The 20,528-nt window shown below is 54.1% G+C and overlaps 2 protein-coding genes across 3 annotated transcripts; both read left to right on the forward strand.

The window, feature by feature from the left end:
* The first annotated feature begins 1,034 nt into the window (after positions 1 to 1,034).
* On the forward strand, positions 1,035 to 9,195 carry HOXC6 (homeobox C6). Of its 2 annotated transcripts, none has more exons than XM_087855887.1 (2): positions 1,035 to 7,309; positions 8,005 to 9,195. In XM_087855887.1, the coding sequence occupies exons 1-2, from the start codon at positions 6,910 to 6,912 to the stop codon at positions 8,334 to 8,336; spliced, it is 732 nt and encodes a 243-aa protein (XP_087712013.1). In that variant the 5' UTR covers positions 1,035 to 6,909; the 3' UTR covers positions 8,337 to 9,195. The 2 variants fall into 2 exon arrangements, with proteins under 2 accessions (XP_087712013.1, XP_045656839.1); XM_045800883.2 differs by having other exon boundaries at positions 8,029 to 9,195.
* A 1,351-nt stretch (positions 9,196 to 10,546) lies between these two features.
* HOXC5 (homeobox C5) lies at positions 10,547 to 19,593 on the forward strand. The gene is made up of 2 exons (XM_045800879.2): positions 10,547 to 11,975; positions 12,681 to 19,593. The coding sequence occupies exons 1-2, from the start codon at positions 11,522 to 11,524 to the stop codon at positions 12,893 to 12,895; spliced, it is 669 nt and encodes a 222-aa protein (XP_045656835.1). The 5' UTR covers positions 10,547 to 11,521; the 3' UTR covers positions 12,896 to 19,593.
* Positions 19,594 to 20,528: the final 935 nt, after the last annotated feature.

Raw genomic sequence — 20,528 nt, forward strand, 5'->3', positions numbered from 1 at the left:
CCGCGCTGGGAATGACCAGCCTCCCTTCCTAGCCTGTCTCCCTTCCGGGGCCACGAAAAGGCAGAGGAGGGGAGAATATAAATGTCCGTGAAACGCTCCTGAAGGAAAGTAAAGACAGGATAGGGGCTAGTGGGGTTTTCCTCCACTCCCTAGGCAATCAGGTTCCTCCCAAGACTTTTCCTGTGCAGACAGGCTGGCCGAGAGGTACAGCTTCCTTCCAGCTTCTCCCGCCAGCACGGGGGTGGCCTCGGGCTTTTGGACCTCGGCCATGCCTGGGTGCTGGGGTGACATTACCCCCAAATTGTGCCCCTCACCCGGCACACGGCCTCTGCCACGGCGGCTGCGGCCGCCCCTGTTTATTGTGTCTGTGACTTGTTTACTTGTTTTGTCTGCTGCCACCCTGCGTCAGAAACCCGCCAAACCAGCAAACTCACCCAGGAGAACAAAGTGCGGCGCTATCCTGTGCTCCCTCCCCTTTCCGGCACCCTGCTCCCGCCATTACCTCCTCCCTCACGCTCCCTTTCCCAGGGGAGGAAGCAGAAATCGTCCTAAAATAGGGCAGCTGTTTATAGGGTTGGGGGAATTATGGGGACACCATAAAGCTCCGGGTGTCCTGGTGGTAGAGAGACTTAGAGCTGCCCTCCCCTTGCCTCGGGCTTTTCTTCCTTCCCTCTGGCAACTGCTTGGTTAAGGGGGCCACAGTCATTGAGAAAGCTGAGTCCCCCTCACCCCACTCTTCCACCCCTTTCTGCAGGAGTTTTCCCTGAGACACTGGTTGTTGGGTTTTAAATCAGGGTCATGTTGGCAGATTCATAAAACTAGATAAAGCATGTCGTTCTCCCCTCACCCTCCCTTCTCCTCAGCCCCCCAAAATAGCAGTGAATTTGAGCAAATCCTACAAAATTAAATTGCCCCTTCGCTAAAGATCCTATAAATCTCCAATCCCGCCAGGTGTAGAGTCGGAGAGGCCGCTGTTCGCCTCTAATTTTGCTCCTGGCTATCAAATCTAAAGGAGTATCATCGAAGTAAGTAATATTCTCGTTTCTGAAATTAATTCCCCTCCCCGTCTCTCTCTCTCTCTTCGCCAGTGCAGACTAAATGGTTCTCTCAGATCCGCAAACAATACAGGATAAAATTATTTATAGGGAAATGAGGACGATGTTTCATTGTTGGCTTATTGTTCCAGAACATAATAACATTTTATTTTCAAGGGGGAGAACTTAGGCCTGAAAAAAAGGGGAAAAGGAAAAAAAGTGAGGAGAGGCAGGGCACCCCCACACAAAACTCCTACTGTATATAACTTAACGTGACATTTACAATTTCCTCATGACAACTCACTGTGACGTCATGAATGCCGTGCTCCTGAATTTTACAGTTCTCATAAACCTGCAAAGTGGGTTCGAGCAGTGCTTAGTGGGGAGGGGTTTCAGAAAAGCCAGGAAGTTGGGGGTCCTTTGGCCCCATTCTGGGGGCCAAAAATATTCTAAATATTCTAGATTTTCAGTTTTCCTCCTGGGCCAGCCAGGGCCACTTGCTTTTCCTCCCTGAAATGTCAGTCAGCATCTGAGTTCCCTCCCCATTCCCAGTGGGGATGAGATACTCTGTCCGAAGGCTCTCTCGCATGCTGTCTCCTCAGCTGATATCCAGCTGCTTGGGACAGAGGTGGGACGCTTAGCCAGAAATGATTTCTTCCAAAGATGAGCCCAAAGGGGCTCAGGACTGAGTGGGGTGGGACAGAGATGCTGGGGATCTATTTTACTTTTTAACCTTCAGTTAGTGAAGTGAATTGAGAAGCTAAACAAACGCCATTGTGGGAGTTTGTGTCTGCTGATGGTAGCAGCAGGAACTGGAGTGCTGGTAAAGAAAGGGCAGGCAGATTTCTGGAAAGAGAGACAGAGGAGAGAAAATAGGATGGGCTTTAGCAGAGCCTCTCAGGGTACCTTTATTCTCTGTTTAATTGCAAATAAAGCAAAAGCAGCTTGGGCAGCCTCTCAACCTCTTAGCTCCAAAGAGAATTTGCCAGCCCAGGCCTCAGAGGCGTTTGGGGGCAGTTCTCAGGCGCTTGACATACCCCATCTGGCCTCATCCTCCTTCCCCCCCTCCCTGTTGACCCCCAACTCCATTCAGCTGGCCAGCCTGGGCCCTGTCCCCAGAATATAAGCACCCCCAAATGGGCTCCATTTCCGGGCTGGATGTGTCAGATTTCACCTTTCTCCAAGTGTCTCCATGCCTTAACTTTGAAAGGAGGAGGAACATTCTGTTTTGGAATGCAGTGTGTATGAGGAGGTGTGTGCTCAGACTACTCCCCCCCCCCATCTCTGAGAAAGTGGAGGCTCCTTGGGTGAGCTGTGCTGTGGTGTCCCCAGGCAGACCCCGCTCCCCGCATTCAGGTTCTCTGGTGGACCTGGAGACTCTCTTTGCAACCCTTTTACTCCGGATTCTATGGAGATCAAAGGAACTCCTACACAAAACCCTGGGCATTTGGAGTAGAATTTAGTTTCTGATTTTTAAGTTAAAAAATGCTGATCATAAGCCAGTCGGGCCAACCGAGCAGTCGCTCTTGAACAGCAAAGCCTTAACCAAACAGTGCGATTGTAAGGTGAGCTCAACAATTATTGAAACTGGGCTTTCTCCGCAAGAGGAATTTCAGCCCTTGCCCAGTGGCACAAAAGGGGTTGGTGGGGCCACCGCTCCTCCCCTGCTCGCAAAATTGAGAACTGGCAGGGGTGAGTGGGGCAGCTGCAGTGGCTTCCAGGCAGCCCAGCGCCCAGGCCGAGTGCTGAGTCCTGCCGCTCCGGGTGTCCAGGTCCTTGAGCAGCCTCCGGAGGCGCCGAGCTGGAGTTGGTGGCGCCGGCAGCCAGGAATGGAGTGTGTGTATCTGTGTGCAAGGCTGGGTGAGTCACAGACATCCGCGCAGAGTTGGGGGATCTAGGAAAAGAGAGAAGACTGGCAGAACACAAACTAGCCAGGACCTCTGGAAAAGATTGCCCCCCAATAAATATTCCAGATCGCATCCCTCTCACTTCAGATACCCTTCCCCAAGAAATTAATATATTTCCCAGAGCTGAGTGGAAAGCAAAGGCAGGCAAGGTGAGGCCTGCCCAGAACCCCTTCCCAGTCAGAGTCCAGTCATACCCACCCTCTCCCCAGTTCAGAGCTACACAGGCCGCCAGCCCCTGGCCTGGAGCAGGTGAAGGCTGGGGTAGGAGCGCTTGACTCATTCTGAGAAACCTTCAAGTGCCCAGCCTCCCAAGTACCCCTTAGCCTTGGGGACTCCGGGCCAGTGACTGCCCCCCACGCAGGCCCATGGCGCCTGGAGTAAGTTCCTCTCCTATAATTAGAGCTCATGAGAAGCATGTTTTTTTGACTGGGTAGATGGGGGGACTGGAGCAGCGAGCGGCAACTTTCCCCCTTTATTCCTTTTCTGTGTTTTTTGAATTCTGTTTTCGAATCCACTAATTACAGCTACGAAAGCGAAAATCTGCTCTCGCCGCCAAACCCCTCGGAATGCCTGATTCCGGAGGCCCAAGGGGCAGAGCTACTCGGAGACCTGCGGGCCTGATGGGGGTGTTCTCTGATTGCTCTAGGCTTGTTTTATAGAAACAAAGAACAAGTCCCCCCCCTTCCCAGGACTTGTGCATATTTACAGAGCTCAACTGCAGTTTTAATAAAACATCTGTTCTTGCTTCTGCTGATGAGTTTCCATAATTGTTTTCAGACAAATTTAACAGGAAAATATAAATATATATAGAAAAACCCAAGTCCCAGCTATCCCCCCATAGACACTCGTTTTTGCGCCAAAAAAATAAAATTAACATAAAATGAGAAAAGGAAAATATAATCCAATGGAGGGAAGATCGGGCTTATCTGACCTGCGCTCCCCCCTTGGAGCGAATCCTTCCAGCAAATTTCAGCTGCATAATTAAAGATCTGACTGAAAGAAGGAGGCTTCTTTTTTTCAGGGATGAAAGGTGATGGGGGAGAGTATGTTGGAAATTAATTTTGCCAAAAATCTTTAAGCAGTGGGGGGAATTTATTTGTATTTCTGCTTCCCCTCCTCTCCCCCTTCCAGCATTTCTGCCTTTTTCCCCCAGCAGCTGGTTTCTGTTCATTATAAATCGGCGAGACCTTTCAGTCTCTGCCCTCTGTTTAGGGACGTAATAAAACACTTAACTTTCCGGGGCTGAGACTTACATTCTGCTCCTCAGGTCGCCCACCCCCGCGCCCACTACTTTCAGGCCCCAAAGCTGACTATCCCCAACTTTGGGGCCCCTTTCCCCTCCAGACTTTGTTGAGGAGGGGCTCAAGGAAATCCAGGCATCCTTGCTGGGGGGCTGCAGCACATGCTTCCCCAGAAGCCCCTTCTTTCTCCCAAGGTCCTTCCTTCCCCCACCCCCCATAAAAGAGATTCAAAAATACATAGAAAATCAACACTCATTGAAAGTGAAACCTCATTAAGACATCCTATCTTCCATCATTCAATTTGTTGTACATTGCAACAATTTAATATCTTGAAGGAAATATCACTGACATGATTTATCCCTCTAGCAATCTCTCTGAAATGGGGGGGGGGGATGGAGGGAATTTACCCTCTCCTCCAGCCTGTTGTACGTGTTACACGGCTACCCTTAGGGCAGAAATGAGGCTGGGAACTCTAAGAGCGGCTACTTGTGTCCAAGGGTGCGCTGACTTGTTTCTTAGCTCAGCCCCCTGGGTCTTCCCCCTCCCCCTAGTTCTTTCTCGCTCTACATCTTGCCCTCCAGGGGGCCTGGAGCCCCAGCCAGCTGTTGAAAACCTCTGTCCAGGCACGCCATGAATTGGAGGACAGCTGGATTCTAGAGCAAAAAGCAAGTCGCCCTGGTGTCTGTGTTTATGTACCTGCCATGTCACCCCCAAACAAGACAACTCATTTCCAAATTTCCTTCTTAATTTGGAACCCTCCTCTACCCTTACGCTTTCATCTCCTTGAGCAGAAGCAAGTATGGTCCAAGAGGGGGAACCTTTATAATTATAGGGGTCTTTCCCCCACCCTTTTAAATACCAACAAATTTCCCTCCTTTCTGAAGGATTGGGGCTGTATTTTTAAAAGCCAACACAAATTGTCCGGCAGGAAGACTCTTCAATCCCCTAACGAGGTTCATGTATTAGCTAACATGTTGTCTCCACCAGCTCCTACACACTGTCTGCTTTGGGGTTCGAAACTTTATTTTTCCCCCCTAGCGACACTCCAGGGAAACCTTAACGTTACAGAAGATGAATAAACGAGTTTTTTCCCAGCGTAGTCCCGTTTATGGCTTTATTGCTACCCATTGATTACTCCGCTTTGTTACACAGAAGGAAAAGATCATAAAATCCGGCGACATCCGGGTTCTTGTTATAGCCACCCCCCCCAAAAAAATGGTGAAGAGAAAATATGAGCTTCCACTGCTCCCTTTGCTAGCCCCACCGCCCCCTCTTTGTCAGCTCAAAGCATTTTCAGCCTATGTCACGATATCAAATTAAGTTTGGATTAATCAGGAGAAAACCCATCTGCACACCTTCCGCTGTTTCAGTTCGCCCATTGCGGCTCCCTCAGAAGCTTCGAACTCAGCTGCCTTTTCCTAACCTTCTCTTCCTTTTTCTCAGCCCCAAGGTGGAGAGAAAACGGGGGTAGGGGCTGCTGAGAGGCTGGGCTCTGCCAGGTGTGGCTGGCCCTTGAGTGAGAGTTCCCCAGGAGCCCTTTGCTGGAATCTCCCAAGCCCCAGCGCTCAGGTCCAGGGGTGCCTCCCTGGCGGGGCGGTGTTCGGAGGGGGCTGGGGGCTTCTGACTTGTGCAGGGGCTTCAGCCTGCAAGACGCTAACTGGCCTTCAGAGCCCCACCAGCCTTCTCTTTCTGCCTGGATCCTATGTGAATTACCCCACCGGCCCTTGCTGGCTCCAAATCATAAATTCTCACCAACATAAACAGGAGTTGATGTGTCTAGAAAGACTCTCAGAGTTCTTTCTTCCTTTCTTTCTTCCTTTCTCTCTCTCTCTCCAACCTTTTACTTCTTCCTCTCTCTTTTCTATTGTGTTTTTACACATTTTCCCTTTTAGGCAAAAATGCTGCAAGAGTTTCCCCCCAAAAGGGTGTTCTGAGAGGCAGAGGGGGGCTAAGGGGAAGAGGAAGCAAATGCATGGCCCCTTTGGTACTTCAGCTCTGCCACTCTATCCTGAAATCTCTCCCTGAGCCCTTAGAGCCCCTTGCTCCCTCCATCCCCCTTCCACCTAAGCCTATCAGCCACACTCTCCTTGCTCTGAGCACCATGTTTTACGCAGTTCGTTCTACTTTTGATTTTTTTAATTATTGGGGGGAAAATACTGGTTTAGTGATGAGGACTCACTCCATGGAGGGTCAAACTAGGATTTCCTGTAGGATTTCTGGGGATTCCCCCCAGGAGCTGGGAAGGGGCTCTTTCCATAAAGAAATCAGGATGTAATTTTAGAAGGGGAAAGATATAAAAGATGAAATCAGATTGAAAATAGAGGGATTTCTCCAGATCTGGCTCTGGCCACAGCACAGCAAAGTTAGCTGGGGCTGAGATTTCCTAGCAGTGCGGCTCTTCTCCCTGGGCCCCAAGGCCCTGCTAATGCGTATGCACCCTTCTTCACCTCCAAATCAGTTCCCTAGCATATATATTTTTAAAAGAAATCCAAGTCTTACTTTCAAAGCACACACTTAGTCTCAACTAGGGAATCAACAGAAGCAGAAGCGATTTTTTTCCCCCTTCTTGACATCTGGCTTGCGATTGGCTGGAAGGGGGTCAGCTGACTTTGTCATTTTGTCTGTCCTGGATTGGAGCCGTCCCTATAACCATCTAGTTCCGAGTACAAACTGGAGACAGAAATAAATATTAAAGAAATCATAGCCCGACCAGGTAAAGGCAAAGGGATGAATTCCTACTTCACTAACCCTTCCTTATCCTGCCACCTCGCCGGGGGCCAGGACGTCCTCCCCAACGTCGCCCTCAATTCCACCGCCTATGATCCAGTGAGGCATTTCTCGACCTATGGAGCAGCCGTTGCCCAGAACCGGATCTACTCGACTCCCTTTTATTCGCCACAGGAGAATGTCGTGTTCAGTTCCAGCCGGGGGCCGTATGACTATGGATCTAATTCCTTTTACCAGGAGAAAGACATGCTCTCAAACTGCAGACAAAACACCTTAGGACATAACACACAGACCTCAATCGCTCAGGATTTTAGTTCTGAGCAGGGCAGGACTGCGCCCCAGGACCAGAAAGCCAGCATCCAGATTTACCCTTGGATGCAGCGAATGAATTCGCACAGTGGTGAGTTTTACAGCTCCGAGATATAAATTAAATAAACTGAACTGGCTTTATGACCGGCTTCCCTAGAAGAACGGGCGGAGAGAGTTTTTTATGGCCCCATAAAAACAATCACGCTCGTCTCCTCGCCGACGCCGAGACAGGGCCCCCTCTTCTGCCCCCTCTGCTCGCCTCCCGCTTGCTCGCAGGGGCCTGGCCCCCTCGGCCCCTGACGGATTGGAGGGCTCCAAGGCTAGCTGAGGGGGCAGGAACAGGGCAGGGTATGATGGGAGGGGGCAGGGGGTAGGGAGCCCCCCAAAGTCGAGTCAGGCCGAGAAAAAGGGAGGGGGGAGAGGAGGGGGCAGAGAAGTGGGGAGAAGTTTCCAAGGAGCTAGGGTGCTTGGGGAGGTGGGGGAGCCCAGTTGTTGAGAAATGGGGCCCTCCTCCCCAGTGTTTGGGATTTTTCAAAAACCAGTTTTTAGACTTACAGCTTTCTGCCTGGTTCTTGCCCCCCCCTTCTTTGGGACACTCACCTACCAACATATGGTGGGCGACTGAATGAAGTTGGGATCCTGGCTGTACCCCCAGTGGGGGTGGGGCAGAGCAAAAGGGAGAAGGCTGGAGTCCGAGGGGGCCCGTGAGCTGCTGGCCAAGTTGGGAGGGTCAGGACTTTGCTAGGCTATATCATCTACGGAGGATGCCTCGCTGATTGTTTTTAGTGTGTTTTGTGCCCGGATCTCTAGGGGTCGGCTACGGAGCGGACCGGAGGCGCGGTCGCCAGATCTACTCGCGGTACCAGACCCTGGAACTGGAGAAGGAATTTCACTTCAACCGCTATCTAACGCGGCGCCGGCGCATCGAGATCGCCAACGCGCTCTGCCTGACCGAGCGACAGATCAAAATCTGGTTCCAGAACCGCCGGATGAAGTGGAAAAAAGAATCTAATCTCACGTCCACGCTCTCAGGGGGCGGCGGAGGGGCCGCGGCCGACAGCCTGGGCGGAAAAGAGGAAAAGCGGGAAGAGACAGAAGAGGAGAAGCAGAAAGAGTGACCAGGACTGTCCCTGCCACCCCTCGCTCTCCTTCTCCCTTGCTACCCCCCCCAATTCCCTCCTGATCACACACTCTATATTTATCACTGGCACAATTGATGCGTTTTGACTCCCTAAAACAAAATTAGGGAGTCAAATATGGACCTGCAAGTCAACTCTGGACCCCCTCCCTCACCGCACAAACTCTCTCCCACACGCGCCTCCTCCTCCTCGCTCCCTCGCTAGCTCATTCTCGGCTCGTCTGCAGGCCCCTTCCCCCGCCCAGGCCTTGGGGCTCCGTCCCTGAACCTCGCTTCAGACTCTACAGATCTCCCTCCACATGAGGACTGGGCCTGCCACCCCCTCGGCGCCTCCACCCCCGCCCTGCGCAGAGAGCCGGCTCCCGGGCGGGGGCCTCGCTCCGGGGCCTCAGGGCCCGGCCTGGCAGCCGCGGAGGGCGGGAGGCCCAAGGAGGGCGCGTCGTGGCCCCAGAGCAACCCCCAGGGCCTCCCCGCAGCCCCTGCCCGGCCCCTCTAACCCAGCAAATGCCCAGCCCAGGCAAATTGTATTTAGAGAATCCTGGGGGTCATTATGGCATATTACAAACTGTGACCGTTTCTGTGTGAATATTTTTAGCTGTATTTGTGGTCTCTGTATTTATATTTATGTTTAGCACCGTCCGTGTTCCACTCCCGTCTTAAAAGGGGAAAAAAAAGAGGGAAAATTACAAAAAGAGAGAAAAAAAGTGAATGACGTTTGTTTAGCCAGTAGGAGAAAAAAATAAATTTAAAAAAATCCCCTCGTGTTACCCTCCTGTATAAATCCGACCTCTGGATCCGTTCTCGAATATTTAATAAAACTGATATTATTTTTAAAAGTTTATATGGGGATTTCTGTTCATTCGCTCGTCCGCCGGCCTGGGGTGAAAGTTGGAGCAGGCTCCGAGCGCTCCCGCGTCTGCCCGCCGCCTGCAAGCCCCCAGCCCCCTGCGCTCGCCTTTCCCGGGAGCCGGGCGCAGAGCCGGGCCTCCCGTCCTCCTGGTGAACGCGCTAGGGGGCTGGGGGGCCTCTCTGGGCTTCCCAGCCGAGCAACACACTCACCCCGCAAAAAAGGCCGCATAGGATCTCGTTGTGGGGTGGGGGGGGGCCTGGGTTGCTCGGATTGGTCTCCAGCCCCACACAGGCCTTTCTTCCAGCCTGTGGTAGTCTGGGGTCCTCGGCTTCTGAACCCCGAGCCCCCAAGGGCCAGAAAAGAAGCATTCTCCAGGCACCCGGGTCTCCCCCGTCCACTCCCCGGAGTGAGGAGGGGGCGCCGCGTGAGCAGCCCCCAGCCCGCGCCAGGCCGACTGTTGCGAAACGTGGCGGAGGCGGAGAGCCGAGGGGAAAGAGAAGACCGCGGGATTTGAGCCCTTCCGCAGGGACTGAGCGATTCAAGGACATCTCGAAAAAGAAAGCCTGGAAACTGAGCCTGCTCTGGGACTCCTGACAGGGCTGGGACAAAATTCCTTCTTCCTTACAGCCCCAGTCTGGTTCCGCACTCCACCTCTCAAACTCGGCGGGTGAGGAGCGCAGCCAGACCCTCACCCTTCCCCAGCTCGGGCCTTCTCTCCTTAAGCCCAGCCAGAGAAACCTGAGTGGACCTAGGGAGTGAGGTAGTGAGGGGGTCTCCCGGAGGGAAAAAATCCGCCAGAGTTTTCCAGACCTTCCAGATCCCCGCCAGCGCCCCCTCCAGCGCCTCCGCCAGCGGGGGGGCCGGAGGGGGGCTTCTCCTGGCAGGGGCGGGGATTTCCTGGGGAGAGGCAGGCAGGAAAGAATAAGACTTGGGGCTAGGGGAGGGGGGTCGGAAAGGGGCCGAATGGCTGCGGAGCCCCTGGCCACAGGCTGTGAAGGTTGCCCAGGCGCCTGCCCTGCCCAACTCCTCCATCCCCCACCCCCAGCCAGGTCCTTTCCACGCCTCCAAATAGCTCAGAAATTGCTCTCCTGTGGACCTTCTGTATCTAGGTCCCTGAAAACCTGTTCCAGAGGCCTTTTTTCAAAAAGGGCACAACACAGGCCTTTTCCTCTGCCCTGCTCATATAATATTTGTGGAGGCTTTAATCTTGCGTCTCTATGCCCTCAATTAACATCTATTTTCTATCCCAAATATCTGGCATAGAATACCCCATAAGGTCATACACAGGGATGCAGAGCAGTCCTCCAAGCCCATTGTGTCTGGTTCTACACACACACACACACACACACACACACACACACACACACACACACAGAAAATTGCCTAGTTACCACTCTGGGGTCCCAGCATGGTGAGGTGTACTCAAGTCCCCCTGGATCCTCACCTCCAGGCTCATCCCAGGGTTCCCAGCACTTTCAGCTTCCTGACCCTCCCTCTATCTAGGTCTGCCCACCCAGGACCCCTCCTCCTCTGGGCACCCTATCTACTTCTCCAGGGGCTGGGTTCACTTCCCCATGCTGACAGTCACCTCCTCAGCAGTAGCAGGGCCTTGGGGCCTGCAAGGAGAGGGACCTTACCCCTTGGTTTAGAGAACCTGAGATAAATCTCTTGGGATCTCCAACTTGACCAGGGACCCCCTACCTAAATCTCCTTTCCTCAGTCATTTTTGAAGATTGAAAGGCTCGGGGGGTGGGGAGGCAGGGCTATGCTTTAGTTTTTGTATCCTAAACAAGACCTCATCTTTCCTTAAAATTAAATACAGTTTAAAAGACCATTTCAAGGGTTTGTTGCAGCAACAACCAGTTTCTCTACAGGGTAGAAAATCCAGCGGTCTGAAGGCGAGCCAACAAGCCAGACTGCAATTCCTCCGAGTAGGCACCAGGTGTCGCTGTGGGCTCGTTGTCCCGGCTACCCCCCAATTCCAAGAACCATTTTTTTTCTCCCCCTTCTCTCTCTCTTTCTCTCTCACTCCCTCTCCCCCTTGGTTGGGCTTTGCCAACATATCAAGATGCGTTTCGCCGGCTTCCATCACTAACCTCCCGGAGGTCATCAAGCCAAATTTATGAGTGGCCGCTGGAGTCACGTGACTCTATTTAAGGCTCCCTTATTTGGGAAGAGCGCATAGGATAAAGAAAGAGATATCTCCACCTATAAATTGTGCACTTTGGAGAACAAAAAAACCCTCAACTTCAAAGAGTCACAAATCACCCTTAATCAAAAAGGGTGCAGAAATTTTTTTTTGGGCCCTCCCCGCCATGAGCTCCTACGTAGCCAATTCATTCTATAAGCAGAGCCCCAATATCCCTGCCTATAACATGCAAACTTGTGGGAACTATGGATCGGCCTCAGAGGTGCAGGCATCCAGGTACTGCTACGGTGGATTGGACTTAAGCATCACTTTCCCACCGCCTGCGCCTTCCAACTCTCTCCACGGGGTAGACATGGCTGCCAACCCCCGGGCTCACCCCGACCGCCCCGCCTGCAGCGCCGCGGCCGCTCCGGGACACGCTCTGGGCAGAGATGAAGCGGCTCCTCTGAACCCCGGGATGTACAGTCAGAAGGCGGCTCGCCCAGCGCTGGAGGAGCGAGCTAAGAGCGGTGGGGAGATCAAAGAGGAACAGGCGCAGACAGGGCAGCCCGCCGGACTGAGCCAGCCACCGGCCCCGCCACAGATTTACCCGTGGATGACCAAACTGCACATGAGCCACGGTAAACTTTAGGACTTCATTTTGCGCGCTCGGGTCCGCCTGGGTTTTATAGGCCATGCGGGGCAAATAAAGAAAAAAAACCTGCGGCCATAAATTTTACGATCCAGGCATCAATGGCTCGTAAAACTGTCCACTAAAAGGCTTAGAGGCTGTGTGCGCCCAAATTTACGACGACATAATTGGATCATAGGAACAAAACGTGTATAAAAGGCAATATTCAATTTTTGGGGGAGAGGGAGGGAGTTAAAAAAATAGAGGGATCTGAAGGGTGAGGAGCGCGGGGCTCCAGAGCGGGGATCCCCCCGCGGCTCCCTCCCTCCCTCCCCTGCGGAGCCCGCTCGGCCGGCGCCGGCCGCTCCGGAGGATTCCAGCGACTCGGGAGGGGCGGGAGGGGGGTCCCCGGTGCTCGGATCTCGAGGGTGCTTATTGTTCGGTCCGAGCCCGGGTCTCCCTCTCCCCCCACCCCCCTCAGCCCCTCCGGCTGCTGAGTGAAGGCTGCGGCGGAAAGTTTCTGCCAGGGCAGAGGCGCCTGTCCCGGGGCTGGGCTGGGCTGGGCCGGGCCGGGCCCGCCTGCGGCCCGCTGGGCCTGTCCTGCCCTGCTCGCCTCCTCTCCCTCCGGCGGCGGGTGGGGGCCTGGGCTGGGGTCGGGACGCTGGGGCGCTGCACGCTATTCACCCCTTCCTGGCTTGGGGGGTTTATATTCCAGAGACGGACGGCAAGCGGTCCCGAACCAGTTACACGCGCTACCAGACTCTGGAACTGGAAAAAGAATTCCACTTTAACCGCTACCTCACTCGCCGCAGGCGCATAGAGATCGCCAACAACTTGTGTCTCAACGAGAGACAGATCAAGATCTGGTTCCAGAACCGCAGGATGAAGTGGAAGAAAGATTCCAAAATGAAAAGCAAAGAGGCTCTTTAGAGGCAGCGGGGAGGCCCGCAGATAGCGCCCCGAGCCCGCTTGGGTCCCCGCGCCTTTCCTTTTCCGTTTTCCTCTCTCTATATTTTGGGGCAAGGGCGGGGGCTGCAGCACCGGCTGCGGGGCCTCACAGACAAAAGCGCTTTCCCTTGGCATTCCGCATCCCCACCGACCCCAGGTTCCCGCGGGGCTGTCCGCGCTGCCCGGACTCCCCTCAGTTCTGCTCAGCACCCGGGGGCCAGGGCGAGCTCCGTGGGGCTCCCCAGAGGGCTGCGGGAGACGGGCTGGCACTGAACGACCCCGGGCCTGGGCCGCCTCTCAGGCTTCCAGCCCCAGCGCGGCCCGCCGGAATTAAGGTGGGCCCTGCAGGCGCTCCAGGCCCAGCGCCCCGACCCTCCGGCCTCCCCCGTCCTTTGTTCCCGGCTTAGGCTGGCCAGGCGGCTGAGGGCTGGCGAGAGCGGTTGTGCTTGGCGGAGTCCGGCGCCAGACTCGGGGTGCTTGGTTGTAGCGACTAAAGTCCATGTTCGGTTTTTAAATGATTTGCATATGAAAGGGGGAGATGACTGGAGGGTCCGCCTAGGGCCCCCTCGGTTGCCCTAGGCTCTCCAAACCTTCTCACCCATCCCTAAGCCCGGTAACTTTTCCAGCCTGCGCCCTCTGCATGCCGCCTCAGGCCCCTCCGCCTCAGACCACTAGATAGCTCAACTATGGGGGTTCCCTGTCACTGGACCCCAGCAAGCAGTTCTTGAGGTTCCTGGCTGCCCACTAGTCCCTGCCACGACTCTCTGTGCCCTCCTGCCCCATCGCTGTTGTCCAACTATTTATTGACTCCAGGTCTTCCCTGAAACTATATTTTGTCATATCAAATAAAGACAAAGAGAGAACAGGACTAAAGATGCAGTGGTGCCTCTCTTTGGGGCATGCATTGGGTGAAAGGGTCTAAATGGGCTGTGGGGTATAGGGGAGACCCACAGCCTCTCAGCCCTCTTTTTAAAAAGAATTTTTAGGAGCTTCTAGAGGTATTGAGAAGAGGGAGGTGAAATTGAGCTCCTTTCCAGATCCCTGGTTCTCAGAAGGGCCTTTGGGGAAAGGGGAGAGCACGTAGGCAGTCTGTACTGGCTTTCCCCGTGCTGTGGCTCTCCAAGGCTTTCAGGCCTCTGCATCCCACTCCCACCTTGGCTAGGTGGGTCTGAGGCCTCTAGACTGGCAAGCAGCCCCCACTGCATGCCAGAGATAATCTGCAGGGCCTGGGGGCTCCGTGGTGCTCAGACTCAGACTCTCGGGCCCTTCTGGGCCTCTGAAGATCTCTCCCAGGACTAGGTGTTCCCTGAGGGGGCCTCGCTGGACATGGAGGGCTGAGCCCTCAGCCTAGGGGCCCCTTTGGTCCCAAGAAGCCTCCTCAGATAGAGTTGGTACTGCTTGGTGAAGGGGTCTGGGGGAGTTGGAGGAAGTGTGTCTCAGCTTTTTAAGATACTGGGGGAGATGGGAGCAAGGAGGGCAGCCTACAGTGTACCTGCCTGGCAGGAAACGTGCAGACTGTTTCCCCCACTTCTAGGGCCTGAGGCTATGCAGGACAATTAGCTGGGAGAGGAGCTGCGTAGACTGGTGCCGGAGTCCTTCTGTTTGCCCTCATTTGTCTCAGTCTCTGGGATTTTGTGTGGAGGGGGAGGGCGGGCTAAAGGGAAGGGGAAAAGGCGGATAATTCAGGTGGTGCCGAGGCTGGCTGAGGCCCACACTCTGCTCTGCTCCAGGTTCCTGGGATGGGATGGGGGAGGAAGTACTTTATAGGAGAAACAAATGTGGGAAGGGTCCATAAAACTTTACTGCATTTCCTCTCCCGCCTCCCACAACGGGGGTGATTTCCTGGAGCCAAGCCTAGGCCCCCCACACTGGGGGAGGGCGCGGCTCAGGAGCTGGGCTGGAAGGCTGCTCTTACAGCCAAGAGGGAAAGGGAGCAGAGAGACTCTGGGGAGGGGCAAGGGGAATATTTATGATTATTAATGCTGATGCTCCTTGGATTTATTAGAAGGACTGACTTCTCTGCATCCCACTGCCTAAGCTATCCGTCATTTTTTTTAAACCCAGGAGTCTTTCCTCACCCTGTGCCCGGCACGTAGGAGGTCTCAACAAATGTTTATTGATCTGTGCCCATTGCTACACCCTTCCCTTCGCACTGCTCTCAGTCCAGGTTAGGGCGCCAGTTGCGTCTCTCCCTGACTAGCACACAGCAGTCGGCCCAGCTGAGCACCAACTCGGCTCCCCTCTCAGTCCCTCACTCTCTCTCCCTCTCTCTCTCAAATAAAATGTGTAATTTTCTTCAGGGAGTTATTTTAATTTTTTCTCCATGCTGAGTAAAACTATTGGGCGGGCGGTGAAGCGTGGAGAAGCACTGGCGTCTCCAATGGGTAACAGTTAACTAAGAAAGAGGCCGTGGCGCCCGCCATCACGCACTCCAGCATCCCTGGCTGCCGAGGCCCTGAGCTTCCTCCCCAGGGGACACACCGCCCCAGGGGTAGAACCAAGGGCTGGGCCAGGGCCAGGGGCGAAGTTGCTCAGACCCGCGTTGCAGGGCACACCAGCCCCACCTTGCACAGAATGCCTCCTTCCTGCAGCGTTAAGGCCTCTTTCCCTGGAGGAGCTGGAGGGTTGACTCAAGTTGGCCAGACTTGGGTCGACGCAGCCAGCGCCCGCCTGCCCCCGCCCCTCCTGTCCGTGTGCAGGCCTGCCCCAGGCCCCAGCCTCTGCCTCAGCCGCAGCAGCTGCCACAACCCAGCCAGAGGCCTCCGCCGTACTCCCCTACGCTGGGACTAGGTACGGCCCAGACCCTTGCTTTCTCTCTGAGCAGAGCCTTCTGCTTTGAAGCCTGGGGTGGTTCTCCCACCAGCCAGCCTCCGGACCGATCTCCAAGCACCAGGATTTGGCATTGCTCTGGGAAAGTTAGTGGAGGGGCTTCTGGGTCCCAAGCAGGGACCATGGAGCCTTCCTCCCCACTTTGCCCTGAAGCCCACCCCCTCTGGCAGCCAGCAAAAAAAAAGGGGAAGAAGCATGACTTACCTTCCCGGGGGAGTGGGAAGAGGGGGACACGACCCACTCTGAGCAATTAGAGGAGAGAGGAGGAAAAAAATAGGAGGAAAAAATATCAACACGACCTCAAGGCGACAGGTCCTTATGGAAATAAGTAAGTAAGTAAGTAAGTAAATAAATAAATAAATAAGGATCCACCCTCTCCCCCCTCCCCACCCTGCAAGGGGGGTGTGGGGGTGGGGCAAAGGAGCAGCACAAGGGCTTTTTAGTGTAACTGAGCATTAGAGAAATACGCACGGCTTCTATGTGAATTTAGGAGTTTGAAACTTTTGGAGGTTATTTATGTGAATGGCCCGAAGGCAAGCCCGTGAGTGGCTCTTGGGGGACCACGTGATGTCATTAAACCAAGTTTTATGGTGTAGGGAGAGCTGACAAACCCACAATATATTTACATCATATATAATCTTAACTGTCCAGCCACGCAGCTGCTGGTGGGGTTTAATGCTAGGACAGAGGGCCTGGCAGTTAGAGGGGATTACGGCGCTGGGGATGACGGTGAGAGGTTACATCTTCGCAAATGAATCCCAGGCGAACGCTGTAAGTTAATTTTCTCTCTCTCTGACCCTTTCTCCCGTTTACCTAATCCCCCCTCCCCATGATAGAAGGCAGTTCCCACTCATTAAGGGGAGGGGAAGAAGGCCTCCCCGGGCATTCCCAGGCTTTGGTGGAAGAAGAAGAGTAGAAGCCGCTGGGAGGTAGGAGGATGGGGGAACTTGTCTCCTCTGACCAGCCCTCCCCTCCCTGCCCTTTATTCCCTCCAGCTGCAAGTCGACTGCGGTAAAGAGAGGCCTGGGTTCTCTAGAGCTTTGCCAGGTCTCCCTGACCCCCTCTCCCTCCTCAGTTGGGGAGCAAGACTGGGCAGACACATGGGTGTTTGGCGTTTGTAAGAACGTGCAAACTCTAGGCGCAAGCGCAAAGTGCCTCTGGGGCCCCCCCAGCCCAGGGAGGGGCCAGGCCAGCCCTTGGGCCAGTGGCTCAGAGTCCAGGCAGGTCAGGCAGCTGGAGAGGGAGGCCAGGAAGGAAGGCTTCGGGACTGGGACTGCTGAGCCCACAGGCTGTGACCTGAAATGGTAGAAGCATCTTAAAGGTAGCGGGTTGAGCCCAGAGTCCCAGAGCATTTTCTCTTTCCTTACCACCAGGCGGGGGCGGGGGGGGGGCAGCTGTTCCAGCGTCTGTAGTCTGGGGTCTTAGTCTGCCTGGGGCCAGTGTGGTTTCATGCTTCCCTCTAGCTGTTGGGGTCTCCCCTGGCATTCCCTAGCGCTTGCGTGAGGGTAAAGTAGGCCGGGCAGGCCTAGAGGTTCCCGCCGGTCCGGAGAGTGGAGGCAATGTCTTTCCTCGGCTGTCCAGGAAAGCCCTCCAGTCCTGGGGAGAGAGTGGCCTGGGGCTGGTGGTGGAGCCATCAGGGCCCAATATGGGCATAGAGTTCTTTGGCCAGTCTCAGGCTGGGGCTCCCTAAAGGTTTCTAGAAAGGAGTAGTGAGGCCTCGGGCAAGGGAGGCACGTGTCCTCCACACCTGCGAGTGCACCCCCCTCCCGTGCGTCAGCCGGAGCTAAGCCAGGACAGCGACTACGGAGAAACCCAGGCTCCTTGAAGGGGCCGGCCCAATCGACCGAATCTGGAGGGATTCTGAATCAGGGCGGAAGGCGGGCCCATGGAGGGCGACTGGTCCAGGCCAAGGGAAAGGGGAGGAGAGTGGCGGAGGAGAGCCAGGTCTGTGCCTTTCCAGAAGGGAGGACTGCCCTGGGGCGCGAGGGGGTCTGGACACCTGCTTTTGTGGAGAAGTGCGGTTGGGGGACGGGGAGAGGACGCAGTGAGTGTGCCCCTGCCGCCCAGGGGGCTGAGGAAAGCAGGACTCAAGCAGAGACGGAGAGCCCAGGCCGACTCTGGGAGCGTGAAGGGGAACAGAGACCCAAAGACACGGGGCGGGCGCCTGAGCTGATCTCCAAGCCAGCTCTAGCGGGCTCTTGCCTGCGTGAGGAGTGCTGGCGCGGGACCTGGGGCACTCCCCAACGCCTTCCCTCTGGGGACCCCTGTCCCGCACCAAGATTGGGCCTCCCCACCGGCACCAAGATTGGGCCTTCCCACTGTCGTCCTCTCCACTCCTTTATTGCATGAGGATCCCTGAAGATCTCCCCAGGAGCCCATTCAAAAAGTTAACTCTCAGGTTCTCCCTTTCTCATAATCGGCCCTCTCCACTCTCCCCTCCCCACCAGTCTGTGATTTTGGGGGTTTCTGGAAACTTTCCATTCAAGCCTCAGGGAGGTGGGAGTTTTCCTTGCTCTCTAACTTGACTCTTCCCCTCTTGCCAGCTCCCCAGGGCTTTACGGAGTGAGAGTCTAATGGTCTTCAACCAAGAATTTAGCCAGGGCCAAAGTCCCACACCCAGGCAAACTCGGCCTTCCCGTACTCCTGGCCAAAGCGCAGTCCCATTCCCTTCCTGTCCATGGAGAGGGGTGTGTTTCTGTTTTACAGATTTACACAGCGTCTCTTGGGGGTTCTATGACTTCCTCATCTCCCTTTCTGTTTCTTAGGCTCAAAAGTTCCATTTAAATATCACCCCCTCTTCCTGCTCCAGTAATAATAGATTGTCCTTCCTCTCAAATAATCTGTCTGGGCCAGTTTTTTTTTACAGTTTTGTAGAACAAATACATAAATGGAAGAAAGACAAATATCATTTGAGCCTGAGACTCTTGGTTTTCCATCCCGCCCCCCCACTCAATTTTGGGGTCTTCCTGGAGTGGGAGATAGGCCATCAATCAAGTGCCAAGGTGCCCCAGTCAACCCGGGAAGCTTTTAATTTTGTTCCTAGGTCCTTAACCCTGGAAAAGGTCAAACAACCAATCAGAAAGGCTCTAAGCAAGGTCACATGGCCCCCACCGACCAATCAGCCAAAAAGTACTTGGATCTCTGTCTCGCCCATCCCCTCAACTCCCCTTCCTCCATCCCTCCCTTACCACCCCCTTTAGCTCCTGGGTCCACCCTATCTCAGATATGAATGGGAAAAGCCATGCTGAAAATATTCTAGCCCCTCCCTTTGTCTCTGAACTAGTTCTGGGGAGTCTTTGGCTTGCGTCCTCCAGTTCTAACAATGTGCCCTGAGGTCCCTCTCGGTTTACAGGGATCTGAAGTTGTGGGGGTGTCCCCTGGATCATTCCCAATTCACTGGGCTTTAGAGATGTGGACTCTAGATCAGGGCGTGCAAGTAGGTGTGGACATGAACTCCAGCCCCGAATTCAAATTCTGACGGCGATTATTCTCTAAACACTCACCTTGTACCAGTTCTCATTCTCTTCTGATCCTCCTGGGGGCAGGTGGGGGTGATTAGAGGAGACCTGTTCTGATTTATCTTTCTGGAAGTGCCCAGGAGCCATTGGTTTTATCAGAAGACCTCTGATGGGGTGGGGGAAGGGAGCAGAAGTGGAGACTGTTTGGAAGTTGTGTTTGGTACCTTTAGTTTGTTGAATAACTCTGAGCCGGTCGAAAAAGGGGTTTGGAAAAAGGAGTGAGCACAGAAAACCAGGACCCTCCGCCAATATATTATAAACAGTTGATGAATGTAAGTCCCTTTCTTTTCATAATAATAATAATAATAATAATAATAATAATAATAAAAACAACTAAGTGATGATCCTGTGCCTGTGCTCAGTGGGTAGCTATTAAAGGATACAGCCCAGGAAGGTGTGGATTTCTGTGTTCGTGTTTACATGGGTCAAGTCAGAACAAGCAGTGGGTGAGAAACTATTTCTGAGCAAGAGCATCTGATGGCACAGAAGCTGTGCACGTCGGACAGAAGTGCCTGTGTTTCCTGAACACCTGGGCTGGGCCCTGAGCCAATCCACTTGTGTGTGGGTCCAGACCCAGACATTTCGCCTTCCAGTCTCCAGGGTTTTGTTCCATGGTGAATTTTATGGTTGAGTTCCCCTTCACTCCCCTTCTCCTCTTGAACTTCTGCCTCCCCAAGCTGACTGAGGGGCGGGAGGTCTGATGGCCTGTGCCACCCAGACCTCTAATCTCTCTTCGGGGGCATCAAGGGTGCAGGGGTGGAAGGAATAAGCCAGTATGAGCTGGGCTTTGTCAGCACCCCTGTGCTCCTTGGTCTTCTGGGTGGGCCTGATTTGGGGACAATGCCACAGGACAGATGGGAAGGACTGGGATGAGAAGTCAGAGGAAGGGCAGCTCTTCTTAGAAACCAGGAGCCCCCACGTCCCAAGTCAACTTCAACCACACTGCACCATTGACCTCTTTCATGAGTTAGAATTAAAGCACCAACATTTATTTTTCCCTGGTAAATGGTGTGGTAATCTTTGAGACCAACCTTCACCTAGAGTGTGGATTTCTCACATTAGAGTTTCCAGGTCTCATGAAGGGTAGAAAAAGAAAGATGGAAGCTTGCTTCTGTCCAAACAGGCACTGGAAAGAGAGATTGTATTGCCTCAATCCCTCCTAATACCCGTGTGAACTTTATCTGTCTCTTTGACTCTCCCTTTCTGTGTACAAATGCTTTGGGCTGAGTTTTTGAGCTGAACCATCATGATCCTAGGCTTCAATTCTC

This window comes from Ursus americanus, chromosome 25, assembly GCF_024610735.1.
Source record: "Ursus americanus isolate L20-20 chromosome 25, mUrsAme1.1.p, whole genome shotgun sequence".
Taxonomy (NCBI): Eukaryota; Metazoa; Chordata; class Mammalia; order Carnivora; family Ursidae; genus Ursus; species Ursus americanus.